The sequence below is a fragment of the Pan paniscus genome, chromosome 13, assembly GCF_029289425.2.
Source record: "Pan paniscus chromosome 13, NHGRI_mPanPan1-v2.0_pri, whole genome shotgun sequence".
NCBI classification, from domain to species: Eukaryota; Metazoa; Chordata; class Mammalia; order Primates; family Hominidae; genus Pan; species Pan paniscus.
The window spans coordinates 31,675,405-31,691,225 of NC_073262.2; the positions used below are offsets into that span (position 1 = coordinate 31,675,405).

A 15,821-nucleotide genomic window follows, 5' to 3' on the forward strand; every position below is an offset into this window, starting at 1 on the left:
AGGTGGTATGGAATTTGGGTAATAATAAAGACATTCTGGAATTATTTAAAAGTATAGCATTTATAGTAAGAATTTCTTAATTTATAGATCCTCCTAAAATCTTTTTCAACTACCAAAAATCCATTTTTTGTGTATCCATGTGTATCCTTCCCATAAAAAGTTTATGTTTTTACAGCAAACCAAAAATAGCAAAGTAAAAATAGGAATCAGAACCTATTCCTTCCTTCATTGTTTCTTCTCTTCATTGGTTTAGTGTATTTCAGTCTTAAAAACTAACCAGCCTCATGTGTCATTGCTTAATTCAAAATATTTTCATAATGTTGAATCTTACTAGAAATCAAAGAAATGCAAATAAAAATAGTGACATGCTTTTTCCCTCTTTGTACATCAAATTGTCAAGGAATAAAAGAACTAACATCTGATAACATCTAGGGATAATCACAGTGTAGGAAATAGATTCTCTCATACACTATTGGTGGGAATGCAGACTGTTGCTTCCTTTCTGGAGTGCAATTTGAAAATGTGCTTTTTAAAAATCCCTAAAAATGTGTATATCTTTTGGCTAAACATGTCCATTCCCTACGAATTTAAATTTATTCTAGAGAAATAGTCTCACAAGTTGCCGAGTCTGTGTGCATAGAAATTAATTGCATCATTACTTGTTAATTCCATACATAAAATATAAAAAAGATTGGTTAAATAAATTGCATATAATAGGTCCATATAATGGAATAATGAACCCTATGCTGTAGAAGAATACTGATGTGGGAAGGTTTTAATGCAGACCATAATACACGTAGTTTATAACCGTGCTGTGCTATTTACCTAGGACTTTCTTCACCCATACACTCCTTCTGATTATTAATTCCATTAATTAGAAGTCAAAACATTGCTTTGTCATATGTGCCTTCCATGACTTCCTCTCATAACACTTAAGATAAATTTAAAAATATTTTTCATACATTTCACCTCTATCCTCCATTAAGAAATGAGCCTCGAGATGGTAGAAATCAGTTCATCTTTACAAAGGTATCCACAATGCTTAGCATGGTGCCTTGGACAGAATAGACACAAAATACATATGTATTGAGTCAATGACTGAACTTTGGCCTGGAAAAAAAGTCTTGATATGACAGTAGTTAAATCAAGTGGTAAAATCGCGGCTTTTGAGTCTCTTTTGTATTTCTTGGTGTTTACCAAGTTGTCTGCATTGAACACATATTGCTTCTATAGTTAGAATATATATATGTTCATGTCATGAAGGCACTCTTTTGTAGATAGTAAAGATATTAAGGAGATTAATATACATAAGTTTCTACCCATTAGAGCATATTGCTGCAGTTTGCTTCAGCTTAACATTCACTTCAAAACAGTTGAATTCATTTTACAAAAGTGATTTTTTTTTTAAGTTTATGGAAAGACTTTATTCAGGTCAATAGAAAACCACACCAAAATACTTTTTAAATGACTATTGAAGATCTTTGCGTAATTTATTTCCACTTGTCTTTTAGAAACTAAGAGCTTGATTGAAAGGACAGCTTTGATTCAGTAAGGTTAATATTTACAAAAAGAATTAGGTTGCTCTTATATGCCTGGAGCTTTCTTAATGATACACCATTGTGTTAAAAAAGAACAGAATAAGCAGACACACAAGAAGCACAATGTGTATTTTTCAACATCCAAATACAAACACTGTGTTCTTGGACCCACTTGTCTTTAAATGAAGAGTATCAATTTTTCAATTAAATGATGAAAAGATGAAAAAACAAAACCCAGAAAGAAAACCACACAGACGTTTCCTTCTGCCCTAGTGCTCATTTTGCCTTTTAGGTACCAGCAGCAGCAGAGTGAATTGAAGCAGCAATAGCCTTCTCTTCATTCAGATCATAATAGTAGATTACTCCAAACAGGAAAAAGAGAAACATTATTAGAAGTCTAGTCTGGGCATCTTTTAACACCACCCTTATTTTGACCATATGTGGTCAGGGAGTACAGAACACCCTCACACACGAAGAATCCATATTTAACCTACCTATTATATTTCCCACTATACATTTCATATTCTCACAAAGAGATACTATACCTTATTTGCATCCTATCTATAGTAAGTCCTGGATAAATGGCTCTGATTTGGATCTGTTTCAGATGTTGATCATTTATAGAACTTGCTGGCAAAAACTCTCCCCATCCTTAAACTTGGAAATGGAACTGGTTAGAGCTGAAGTTGCATGAAACGCAATTATCTCATTGTTCTTTATAAGGACTTTGAACTGCTGTGAACTGTGTCCCTGTTAGGTGAATTGGATGAAAAAACTGAAGAGGGTAAGAACTGCAGGTCTTGAAACCTTAGCAACATGACTTGCTCTGACACCTTATGTACGGTGCTACTTTATTTTGAATTTATAAACTATAAACACTGTCTATCTTCTCTGAATAAAAGTGAAAGCTTTTCCATGGGCTCACTGTTATTGCTTGAAAAGAATTTCATTTCAAAACGAAGAATAATAATGCTGCTGACAACCTTTTAGATGTCCTCTTTCATCTCGATTTTTTCCCATGATTCTTTTAAAATAATAATTAGCATAAATTATTTAGAATACCTAGCGTAAATCTGATCATCTAGTTTATGCTTAGCTTCATACACAAAAATGATGAAAGTACTAACATCTCTATTTACTAATATGAAAAATGAGGCTCAAAGGGTAACTTAAGGCCTTACACTTAGATTTAAAGTTAAACCCAGTTTCTCTAGCTCCAAAACCTATAATCTGTTCGTTACTTTATGCTGTCTGTTTTTTGTTTTGTTTTGTTTTGTTTTGTTTTGTTTTGTTTTGTTTTTTGAGACGGAGGCTCGCTCTGTCGCCCAGGCTGGACTGGAGTGCAGTGGCGCAATCTCCGCTCACTGAAATCTCCGCCTCCTGGGTTCACGCCATTCTCCTGCCTCAGCCTCCCCAGTAGCTGGGACTACAGGCGCCCGCCAACACGCCCGGCTAATTTTTTATACTTTTAATAGAGATGGGGTTTCACCGTGTTAGCCAGGATGGTCTCGATCTCCTGACTTCGTGATCCGCCTGCCTCGGCCTCCCAAAGTGCTGGGATTACAGGAGTGAGCCACCGCGCCCGGCCGCTGTTTTTTTTAATCCAAATTTTTTAATTTACTTTTTAGGGCCTCAATACATATTTTTTTGAATAACTGAAAGACATGAGTTTACACCTATCTGCCAGTGAAAAACAGAATTGGGTACAGAATTTGCAAAGCCCAGTGCGGAATAAAAATGCACCATTCTGTGTCCAAAAATTATGAAGTATTTTAAGACAGTAACAATCTAGCATTAAATCAAGGGCAGAGTCCTTCTGAGCATGGGGCCCTGGACGCACACCGGTGAAGCCAGCCCTAACTACATTATGACTTTACAACAATGGCCAAAGAATAATTTCTTTTTTATATACTGTTCAACTCCCACTTATGAGTGAGAACATGCGGTGTTTGGTTTTCTGTCCTTGGGTTAGTTTGCTGAGAATGATGGTTTCCAGCTTCATCCATGTCCCTGCAAAGGACATGAACTTATCCTTTTTTTATGGCTGCCATGTCTGACCCATTGTGTTGCCCATAGTTCTTAGCATATCAGGGGAATAGCTTTTTCACCCAATTACTTTAACATGGTGACTCTCTCGTAAGGCATTGTCAGCTCTGGAGTGTGCAAAGGATCACTTGGCAAGGTTTTACCTTGACTTAAGGATTTGATATTTTCTATACGCAACCAAATCACTATATATGACCCTTATTCAATATATTAGGTGACATTTCAGGAAGTGGGCAACTCATACAAGCTTAAAAGCCTTAGCCAGGATAGGTGTGTCCAGCAGTTTCTGAGGAAACTTTGCAAATAGACTATTTTCTAGGATAAACACAGTTTTTGCACTAGGAAGTCTGTCTATGCCCCAAGCTCCCACAAAGAAGTAGAAACCACCTCTCTCCTCTTAAGAGCATTTCCAGTACTGGGCATACTGTTTGACATTTAGTAGGTATTATTAAAGATTTTTTGAGTAAAAGAGTATATGGCCTTTCAAATTTCAGAAAAAATCGAGATTTTTTCTGCTCTATGTTTGCTGTTCTTCATTAATGAGGACTAAAAAATTTCTTTTCCTTTCTCTGTTCCTTAGTTTCCCAGTACTTTAACAAGGTATTCTTAGCATTATTTTTTCTTAACTATCGAACACTTCTGATATAGGATATTTTTCCCTAATTTATGCTTCTAGTGTCCAATACCTGAGCTTTCTCCAGAGGGCTTCCCACCCTGAGCTTGCACTGGCTTCTGCTCTGTTCCAGGTATGCCACCTGGCATTTTATATGCACTATGTGATTTAATTACTAAGCTGGTCACATGTCTCCATTAAACATTTACCACGTGCCAAACACAATTCTAAGGGCTGAATATAGATGGAAAATAAGACATTCCTCAAAAACTTTACTTCTAACTACAAGAAGATGGACAATAAACATGGAAACCAAGTCTTCTGAATGAGCCTAGGATACCCCCATATTACAGAAGAGAAAACTGAAGCCCAGTAATGTTGCATCCTAACCAAGGGAAAACAAGCCATAAAGATGGGATTCAGGCCCCTGCTCACTCCAGTGTCTCCATGGTCTCTCAGCAGGTGGCATGCAGCTCTCTCTGTAGTCACTCTGAGCATGCCAGTTGAGAGCCTCATGAGAGGAGCTAAGAGGGGGAGATAAGGAACAGTTGTCAGAGAAGTACTAGAATCTCTTTCTCTTTGGAGCAAAGCCATGTCTTAGCCTGACCTGGGCCATCCTGCAATGCTGAACTGCAAGCCCTTTATCCCTGTCTTCCACCCCTATCATGATGGTCAGCAGGCAAATTCACCCATTGACCAATCAGTGCCTCCACATTTCATCATAACTTTGAGAGAATAGTTTTCTGTTTTTTCCACAGAGAGACAAAAATTAAGGTGTTGGATAGACTAAAGGGGTAACTAAGACACACAGTTCAGGAAATATCTAACTTTAGTAAGACAGTCCAAAGTGCCAAGAATAAGGGAGACAGCCATCAGTTTCCACAGGAATTTACAGGTAACAATCAGGTAAGGGTTTGATCCTAGTGATTCCATGCAGGAGACAAATCCTAGGGCAAGAAATGCCAAGTGTTGGGCCAGGTGCGGTGGCTCACACCTATAATCCCAGCACTTTGGGAGACAGAGGCAGGTTGATCACTTGAGGTCAGGAGTTTGAGACCAACTTGGTCAACATGGCGAAACCCAGTATACTAAAAACAGAAAATTAGATGGGCATGGTGGTGGGTGTCTGTAATCCCAGCTACTTGGGAGGCTGAGGCAGGAGAATCAATTGAACTAGAGAGGCAGAGGCTGCAGTGAGCCAAGTTCACGCCACTGCACTCCAGCCTGGGTGACAGAGCAAGACTCAGTGTCAAAACAAAACAAAACAAAAAAAGAAATGCAGGTATTTATCTTATCTTTTGACATACAAAACAAATTACATCTAAGGGGAAAAGGGGTGCTAACTACAATTGGGAAGTAGGGAGAACTAAATTTCTATGAGGGCATTTATGTACCATTTATGCAATTGGTGGGACATTTTATCCAAGTGAAACACTTCATAAAACTTCCCTAAAGCAAATCCTGAATTGTGAAGTTGGAAAAATGCAAAAAAACTAGCAGACAAATAGAAGTACAAAAACAAAATCAAAGCCCAAACAACAACAACAACAAAACACCCCCAAAACAAAAACAAAAACAAAAACTCAACAAAGCCATCAGCTTGGCATTCTACAAAATGGACACCGGATGGCAGCACATAATAACAGCAACTTTGATTGTAACAGCTTATCTGGAAAATGCTTGATGAAAAATGGCTCTTAAAATATTCATTACCGTTATAAGAATCTGTTAGCTTAAACTCCGGGTTTAACACATTCGTTTGCTCTAAAGACCAAAAGCTTTATATCCTACGCTTACCTTTCTTTTGCCTTCTTTAGGTAATGACAGAGTGGCAAACCAAAAAGTCAGAAGAAAATATATGTGAGGTTCCTTGACAAATTTCAGCTTCTCTTATTTGGTCCATCTGCCTTTGTTACCTAACTTGGTCATGCTGGATTTGACTTGATTCCACACCAGTGATGGGAGTGAAAGTAATTTATTCTAATGTCCCTGATTGATTTACCGCAAAATTACTCAGACACTGTTAAATGTACAGACTCATTCTCAAACTGGTTGGTCTAGGAACTTGCTTCTTCTGTCTCATATTCTAAGCATCTTGTAATTTATGACTGCTAAAAGGTGGGTCAAAAAGACACTGAGGTGTAAAAATACCCATCTCTGTCAGTATTGCAAGAAAATGAAGAAAGATTCAGCCTGGAAGAATTTATTGCGATACTGAGCAGAAACTACTAAAGAAAAAATATGATGACGTTAGGCGCACACCTTAGTCTCACATTCCAAAGAAAGTCCATTCTGAATAACAATTGTTAAAACAAACAAACAAAAACCCAACCGAAGGCCTAGTAGCTGTGGGCCCTAGGATGAAAGCAGGCACTAGTAGACGTAACCACTGCACAATCTTTTTTCTGCATTTCTTTCATAGCCATCTTCTGGCCATATTTTCACCCCCAAGTATATCTTTCTATGTCCATCTAAGGAGAGACGAATGTGACTCTATATTGTGGTAAGACGCGCAGAGCCACACAGGAGCTGATGACGGGAAGACCTAGATGCCGAGGGAGAAGAAAGTTTGTGGTGTTGAAACTTCATAAACATACTGTCAGGTGTCTTTTGTAAATGTAAGCATTGAAAATAACTTTTTACTAAGGTGTCATAGAGTTTCAGAGAAGCCAGGGTTACTTACAGGTTTGGGGACAGAATTCCCCAAATGATGAAATTCCTATGGTTCATCAGAAAAGCTGAGGCATAGTTTCAGTGTTCACAATTAAAAATTAAAGTGAATGCTGCATGTATTCTGTTTTCAAGCCTGTCAGTGTATTGTTGGGGAAATGTGTATAACCTCATTTCAAAATAAGGCTAAAGGTATGGCCTCTTATGAATGTCAAATATAGCCAATAATTTATCTTTCCTTTTACCATTTCCTGCTTATATTCAGAGATAAGTTAAATTTTCTTTGAGAGAAAGAGAAAATACATTAAAGAGACAAACAAAGACACATAAAAAAGAAGAGAAAGAAGGAAAATAAGAAGACAATACAAGGTATGATGATCTATTATGGATTTATAAGTAGAAAACTTGATAGAAATTAATAAGATAATACTTATTAAGTGACAATTGAAGTACCTGGTACTGTTGATGGCATGAAATAAGAGGACCATTTTTGCTGATTAGTCTCAAATAGCTTAAAGCAAGAGAGATAAAGCAAAAGTGTTTCAAGCAGAGGTCAGGGCTAAATTCTGTGATACTAACTATATATAAAATAAGATTTGGGAGAAATAAGAGGTTAATACTGTTGACTGAGTTTCTCCATTTATACAATAGGAAGCAATAATAGAGTCTATATTGTAGTATCATTTAAGTATTACTGATAAATAATTCAGCCAAGTGCTTGACAGAGTAAGCATCTATTAATATTGCTTATTAATTCATTAAAATTTATAAAAGATATAAAGGTACTTGATAAATGAAATGAAGGCTATCAAATTTTATATAAGAAGCATAAATTATAGTATGTTATATTATTTATTAGTTACTAAACTATCAATGGGAAAAAAACTACATAATTTTTCAAGGTTATGACTAAACTGACCATTTTTGTTGCTAGTGATAAAAGCATATACACTCCTTGGGTAAGCAATATGGCAATGCATACTAAGATTCATTTAAAATGGTCGTGTGATTTGATCAAGTAATGCAGGCTTAGCATTTGTCTTTAGAAAATATAAAAGAAGGCCAGGTGCTATGGCTCACGCCTGTAATCCCAATACGTTGTGAGGCCAAGGTGGGTGGATCTCTTGAGCCCAGGGGTTCCAGACCATTCTGAGCAACATGGCGAGACCCAGGTCTCTACTAAAAATACAAAATAATAGCTGGGCCTGGTGGTGTGTACCTGTGGTCCCAGCTACTCATTTATCCCCGCATAAGGTGGGTGGATGGATGGGGGTGGAGGAGGCTGGCATCACTGCACTCCAGCCTGGGTGACAGAGTGAGATCCTGTCTCAAAAAACAGACAAAAATATAAAAGAAAAATTGACAAGCAACAGGAGAAATATTGCAATGATAACTTCTAATACAAACAATTTAATATAAATATAAAACCAGACTCAACTTAAAAATCAAGTAAAAAAAGAGGTAGGGATGATTTGGCATATTATAGCCTATCAACATAATGGGATTATCATGTTCTTAAACATGGTGATTACATATACAATGTTCAATTTGTAAAGTAGTTACAATAAAAACAAAACAAGCCCCATAAACTTGGAGGGGATATGTACAACATGTAAAATTGACAAAGCATTTTTATCTCAAATATATTATGAGTTTCCTCAAATTATTGAATAAAAAAGCAGGGAACTCAATAGAAAATAGTCAAAGTTTATGAATAGACTCAGAATGCAGAATCTGAATGTCTCTAAACAGATAAAGTGATCCTCAGCTTCAATACTTATCAGTGAAACACAAATAAAAGCAATATTGAGGTAATGTTCTATGGATAATTAGATTGGATGATGCTACGTGCTGATAAAACTGTGGAAAGTAGAATCCCTTCTGTATTGCACATTGAACTGGTGTGAATTGGTGCACTCATCCAGGAGAAAGTGTGACAACAGTAGTCAGTAGATTTACAAATGTGTGTGACTTACCACTGAGCAATCCTGTACTCCTGAAAATATTCCCCTGAGAGAATTCCTAACAGGTTCAAAGGAAACATATATGTGTGATTTATTGAAATGTTGTTTGGAATGAAAGGAGTTAGAGGCAACTTAGATGTCCACAGCTGGGAGACTGGATAAGTAACAATTCATATACAGTCATGCTTCACTTAATGATGAGGATATATTCTGAGAAGTGTGTCGTTAGGTGATTCTGTCACTGTGCAAACATCACAGAGTGTACTTATACAAATCCACATGGTAAAGCCTACCACACACTAGGCTATATGGCATAGCCTATTGCTCCTAGGCTATATGGCATAGCCTATTGCTCCTAGGCTACAAACCTGTACAGCATGTTACTGTACTGAATACTGTAGGCAATTGTAACACAGTGGTAAGTATTTGTATATCTAAACACATCTAGCCATAGAAAAGGTACAGTAGGCATCAGTTCTATAATCTTATGGGACCACAGCTGTACATGCTGTCCATCACTGATCAAAATGCCACCATGTGGCACATGACTATACATAAACGATGGCAAAGTGGCCAGCAATTGGAAGAAATGAACTAGATTTAAAGACATTCATGCACTGCATAAAAACGTTTTAATCCACAATGGACGACATATAGATAGTAGTCCTATGAGATTGTAATGAAGCTGAAAAATTCCTATTGCCTAGTGACATGGTATTCTTCATAACGTCATAGCGCAATGCATTATCGTTTCCATGTTCAGGTATGTTTAGATACACAAATACCATTATGTTACAATCACCTACAGTATTCAGCACAGCAACATGCTGTAAATATTTGTAGCCTAGGAGCAATAGGCTATATCATATACCATCTAGGCTTGTGTAAGTATACTCTGTGATGCTCACATGATGATTAAATCACCTAAGGATGCATCTCTCAGGACATATGCCCATCATTAAGAGATACATGTCTCTATAGCACCATAGAAAGCTGCCCAAGAGCTAACATTGAATGAAAGTAGTAAGAAACATAATAAAGTTTATGATACAAAAATGTTTATGCTATATAGAACACATTCACACATACACGACTATACACTATTTTTGAATGCCACATATACAGCTAAATATAGATATATATGGAGAATGAGTTTGATAAACACACATTAAATACATTAAAATGAATGTCTACAAGGGATTGAAGCAAGGATTGGAGACTGATAATAAAATAAAACCAGCTAGGGCTCTTGCCCAGAATGATAATAGCACAAGGCCACAAACCGAAGGATATAATCAACTCAATTCTGTGCACCTGGGGTAACAACAACAGCAGCAACCAAAAAAAAAAAAAAAAAGGAAAACTAAAACATATAACTTTAAGTGGAAAAGGCTGAAAGAATGCATAATGATATGCAAGATGAAATAATAAAACAGAGTACAAACAAATGTTTACATTAATTTAACTGTAACACGGAAATTGTATGCAAACAGGAAAGTAACAGCAAATAAAACAAAAACACAATAGTATACAGATTGAATAAAACTACCTAAAAACGTATTCATGTGAGTTGGCTGGGGGAAGGGACCTGTTCTTCTCTGCTTTCTCTTGACACTGCCTTCTGTATGTTATAAGGTTGGTTTACAGAGGGGTTATGGACAAGGATACTTTACAAAACCACACAGTAGAACCTCCTTCTGCTTTCTTGAAATTATTTCATTTAGGATCTCCCCTACTTCCTTGCATGAGGCTGGAGGGTGGAACTGACCAATGCTGGCACCTCTATTCTCCTACCCAGCTCTAGTGGAGGGCTGAACTGGCTAACTTAGATAATTTTGAAGAAACTCTTTATTCCACATGGCTGCTGAGGGAAGAAAGGGTCATGACTTACTCATCTTGGGGAGAGGCATCATTGTAACCTCCACACTCCTTCCTGAGTTGATAAGGTCATGATAAGGTTTAGGGGAAAGGAGAGCACTTGGGCTGGGCTACTCAAAGACTTCCTCCTGTTTTTCCTTCAGAACCCAATTCTCTAAGCCCGATTCGCCACTGGGGAAGGGACTAGCCAAGTCTCTTAAAGCAACCTTGCATTTGATCTTGTCTCCTGTGCATCTCTCTCCTGAACTCTTCAAGGGAAGGTGGCTGCAGGGCCACTCCAGAAAAATAGTCCAGACAAAGATTTAAGGCCTTGTTCACTATCCCAGAATAAGATGCAATATGGAGAGAAAATAGAGCTTGTTATTTACAACTGAAATAGCTATTTTAAGTAGTGAAATTATGGATGACTTCTTCACCAACCCCCCCCCAAATTTTACTTTGTTTAAATAAATATATTAATTCATTATAACCATCAAACAAAAGCAGACTTTATTCTCTGGTGTTGACCCAGAGTGTCATTCTAGTAATGAATTGTATTATACAACTAACAGGTGTCCCATTGTGTAGCTAATTAGTACATTTATCCTATATAATTTTAATTGTTAGTAATACATTTAAGAGTAAATGCCTTGTCTCTCAACTTGAGCATTTTCTACAAATTTGGTAACTTGCATATCACCCAGCACAAAGCTAAATATGTAACAGAACCAATATGAGAAATAGCAAAAATTCTAAAATGGAGGTGATTATTTCTAAACATACGGTATATACCACACAATTATCATCTTTCTTTACCGTCCTATCAACCTTACTTTTTTTCTTCAAGATTTTTGTTGTTATTGTTCTCTGAAGAGTTCTTATTCCCTTTTCAAATTTCTCTCACCTCTGAATATGATGTTACTTTTATTTTATCAATTTCTATTTTGAGCTACAAAAGTGGTTCAAATCTTCCATCCTTCAAGAAATTATTCTCACAAGGTATTGTACAGAGACTTTTCTATATTGCAAATGAATGCATTCATTCTCTAATCTTTCAATCACAGAAATCACAATCCATTGTCTTATTTATTTTCAGTGTTTTATGAGTTCAAGTCCAAGGAGGACAAAAAGCACCTCATTTATGTGTTCTGTTCAACAATATAGAATGTAGTGCCTTTCTTTAAAAACTGTAGTTCCATTAAAAATAATGTTGATCATAGCAGTAGCAGAGGAGACTGTTCTAGTCTGGTACCATAGGGACTTGCATCCCAAACAATAACAGTGGCACAAGTTGAGCATATGAAGAACCAGCATAGTTATATAAAAGTGAATTAAAGAATTTTATTACCTTAGTTTCTTTCCTCCATCTGCAATTTTAGCTTTTTGCAGATAACCTTCTTTTTCAACCATCTGCAAGAAGAATGCATATGTTAAAACCGTGACGAACTACTATGCATTGTTGATTTGAATAAACCTATGCTTTTCAAGAGTCATTGCAGTGATGGAAGTTTTCAGTCATAGAACTTTATTAATAATGCATATATAGCTTATGGGAAGTGCCTGCAAAATCATAGTCATTACAAGCTGTTAAATATCTGAAAGACAGACTATGAAGAGGAATGTGAATGATTTGTTAGATAGTGATACACCTTTATTGACTTTTCTTTCTGGGCGTTGAAGTCACTTGTTTAAAAAATTGATTGCAAATGGTAAAAGAAAGACAAATTGAATGCCTTCCTTTATTTTACCAAGTGTCCTTAGAAAAGTTCTTTTCAAGCCTCCCCATGTACCTTCTGAAGCCGGGATAAAGGAAGACTTCAATGGGACCAGGTAACTGAGCTAGTTGAATCATGGAAGGGCATTTAAAATAGCAACATTTCATATATTTTGGTCAATTGCCAAGATACCCTGTAGTAGCAGTATCTCATTATCTTCTTCCATGATGTAGGATTGCTTCCTTTTCCTATTTGCATATACTATATTGGCTTTCATTTCTAATAGAGCTGCAAGTTTCTTAAAGGAAATTCAACAAGTCATTATAACTCCGCAGAAGTGTTTGTGGAGGTTTTGGCAAAATAAATGCACAATGCAAATTGTGATGGGTTGACTCCCTGCAAAGTCTATACTAGGTGTTTTAATTTCTTAGCATCCTACTTCTACCCTCCTGTGTCTGCCTCACATGCCCCATCCCAAGTCGTTAGCCTTCATCTTTCACTCTTAGTGAATTGCCCACACCCTTCTCCCTGAGCTGCCTAGTATCAGAGGACCACACTCCCTTAGTACCACCCCATGTTATCCCCCCAGCTGAAATAGTCGACCATGACCATGTCTTCATATCACAAAAGTCTTAAGTATATTTAATCTACTTCAAAATTAAATTAGTAAAACCCAGTGCGGTGGCAAGTGCCTATAATCACAGCTGTGTGGGAGGTTGGGGTGGGAGAATCTGTTGGTCCTAGGAGTTTGACACCAGCCTGGGCAGCATAGCAGGAACCCCATCTCAAAAAATAAACAAGAAGAAAACCAAATTTTAATGTGTATGTCTTTTTATTAGAGGGTCTTTCCATGATTTCTCTGCCATCTCTTTTAGGTGCACCATCCTGAATCTCCATTTTCAGTTTGCCATTGTCACTGTGACAGCACACATCAGATCATGTTGTAAATGTCCTTTTATTTATCTGTGCCTGCAGGCAAATAATGTGCTATGAGTCCATCAAAGGCAAAAAACTGTACCTTTCACACCTGGATTCCTAGGTTCTGGAATATTTTGGTAGTGCCAATAGTCAAAATAATAAAATTGTTTGAACAAATAAGTAATAAGTAAATGAATGGCTATTTAAGTGTTTATTTAAATATTTATAGTAAACTGGGCAAGCCAAGAAATTTATCTTCAATACTACAAGTGAAAGGAAGAGATATTTAGAGGTAAAGGAGTTGTTCCAAATAACTAAAATCTCACTGGTTAAATGTCTGCTCTGATATAGGTGAGAGTTTTTCTGCCTTGTTTTATTCCTAATACATATCACGGGACTTAGTTTTAAAATGCATTTGATGAATACATTTTTGACTAAATAAATAATGATAGAGATAATAATAATGATGACTTACGAAAATGATAGCAAAGTGTTTTTTACTTATCTCCATATCCAGAAAGTTTCTTTTACTTCACTATGTTGTCCACAAGTCTAAAGCATCTAAGGAAGCTTTCTTGGATAATTTTGAGAACCATGGTATTCACTGGTGCCTTTTTGTTTTGTATTTGGATACATCTATTCTTTTGCTTTTTCCACATTTTATTCTATGTATACTGTCCCTTTTTCTTGGTGCCAGGAATTTTATTTTTCTACCTCGTAAAACCCATATAATAAATTTAGTGTTTAACTCTGTGTATCACTGGTATCCACAAATGTTTGGAAGAAAGATGTTTTCAATAGCAATTACCACCACAAAGGAGGTTTCTTTCTTTAGGAATGTATACTGAGAAATTTTGTTGTGTAACCGTAGAAAAAATTTATTGTTTTATTTAAGTTTTCTTCTGATTAACAGTTACCCAAAACCTGGATTTATCTACCAAAAAAACTACAAAAACCTATCAACCCATCATAAAAATTGATGCATGCGTTCTCTGCTAAAAATATAGCCCCAATTGTTTTTTCCAAAAATTCACAAAAGATCCCTCGGTAGACATTTGCTACCCACAAAGATAAATTATTGATGAAAATTTCTCTAAAAGAGATAGGAAATGTGAAAGGAAAAAGCTAATACTCTTATAGGGAGAAATCAACATAAACAGGTTTAAGGTGTACATCATAGAATTCTCTTTCTTTGAATACATAAGTAACATTTCCCCAGACACTGCAGGACTTTTCCCAGAATGCTTGAGATTGATGCCAAGGGCTGGATTTCTCAAGTTAAGACTCAATAAATGTGACATCATTGTCATCAGTGGCTGAGCCAGTTCCATGGTCTTGAATCAATGCAATAGACTTTTCAGGAATGATCATACAGAGGTCCCAGGAAAAATGAGGACGAACTGAATAGCAAGTTAGTTATCTTCTCTTATATCATTTTCCAAAGTCAGGCTGCCTTCCAGGTCATTAGAAGAAGCTAATAACACTTCTGCTATGTTCTATTACCTACTACACTTGCTACCACCATGCATATTTGTTAAATGTTTACATGCAGATTTCTACATGTAGTATATCTATGTCCTACCACTGTGCACACATTCTCACTTCTGAGATCAGGTGTTTATTTTCCTTCATCTTCTTTATTTTATTTTATTTTTGAGATGGAGTTTTGCTCTTGTTGAGTGGGCTGGAGTGCAACGGTGCAATCTCGGCTCACCGCAATCTCCGCTTCCTGGGTTAAAGTGATTCTCCTGTCTCAGCTTCCCAAGTAGCTGGGATTACAGGCATGTGCCACCATGACCAGCTAATTTTGTATTTTTAATAGAGACAGTGTTTCTCCATGTTGGTCAGGCTGGTCTTGAACTCTCGACCTCAGGTGATCCACCCACCTCGGCCTCCCAAAGTGCTGGGATTACAGGTATGAGCCACCGCACCCGGCCCTTTCATTGTCTTTTTAATACTTGATGTACACTTATTCATTCTTTTCAACACATTTTTAATTAATAACACTTCTTTCCTCTAAATGCCAGCTTCTCTGCTTACAACAGAACTGGAAAGATTAATAGGACAATTTTAATCCTCTTGAGGCTTAAACTCCTGGGAGTTCATATTCAAGATATTCCTGCTCCTTTTCTGGGGGGACGGGATACCATGCCCTGCTTAAGTCATCTCACAGACTCAGGCCATCTTTTAGCCTGGGTAGAAAATTCCAATTATGCTTTCTGCACTGAAAGCACTGCATTGTAAAGGGTCTCATGCTGGCAAGTGAAGTTTCCACGAGGTAGGATTAATTACTTTACTATTCTTTGTCATGTTAGTTTGAAATACGTCACCATGTTTCAGACACCAGGAATCAGTTATTCTGGGAGCCTCATAGTGTGCCGAAAGAAGTATTAGGGCAAGCAAAAGATTGCTATGCATTTTGCATATGGGTTTATATATGGTACCGTATTAATTTCTCTAATAATTATTCCTACTCAATGTTAATCCCATGGTTTGAAGG

At 36.7% G+C, this 15,821-nt stretch overlaps 1 protein-coding gene across 1 annotated transcript in view; it reads right to left on the bottom strand.

Annotated features, from left to right (window-relative positions):
• Positions 1 to 15,821, bottom strand: part of ARHGAP15 (Rho GTPase activating protein 15) — a 639,510-nt gene that overhangs the window by 540,498 nt on the left and 83,191 nt on the right. Inside the window, exon 4 of the mRNA XM_003822828.5 lies at positions 12,037 to 12,098. Coding sequence (XP_003822876.1) covers positions 12,037 to 12,098 — 62 coding nt within the window. The remainder of the gene's footprint in view (positions 1 to 12,036; positions 12,099 to 15,821) is intronic.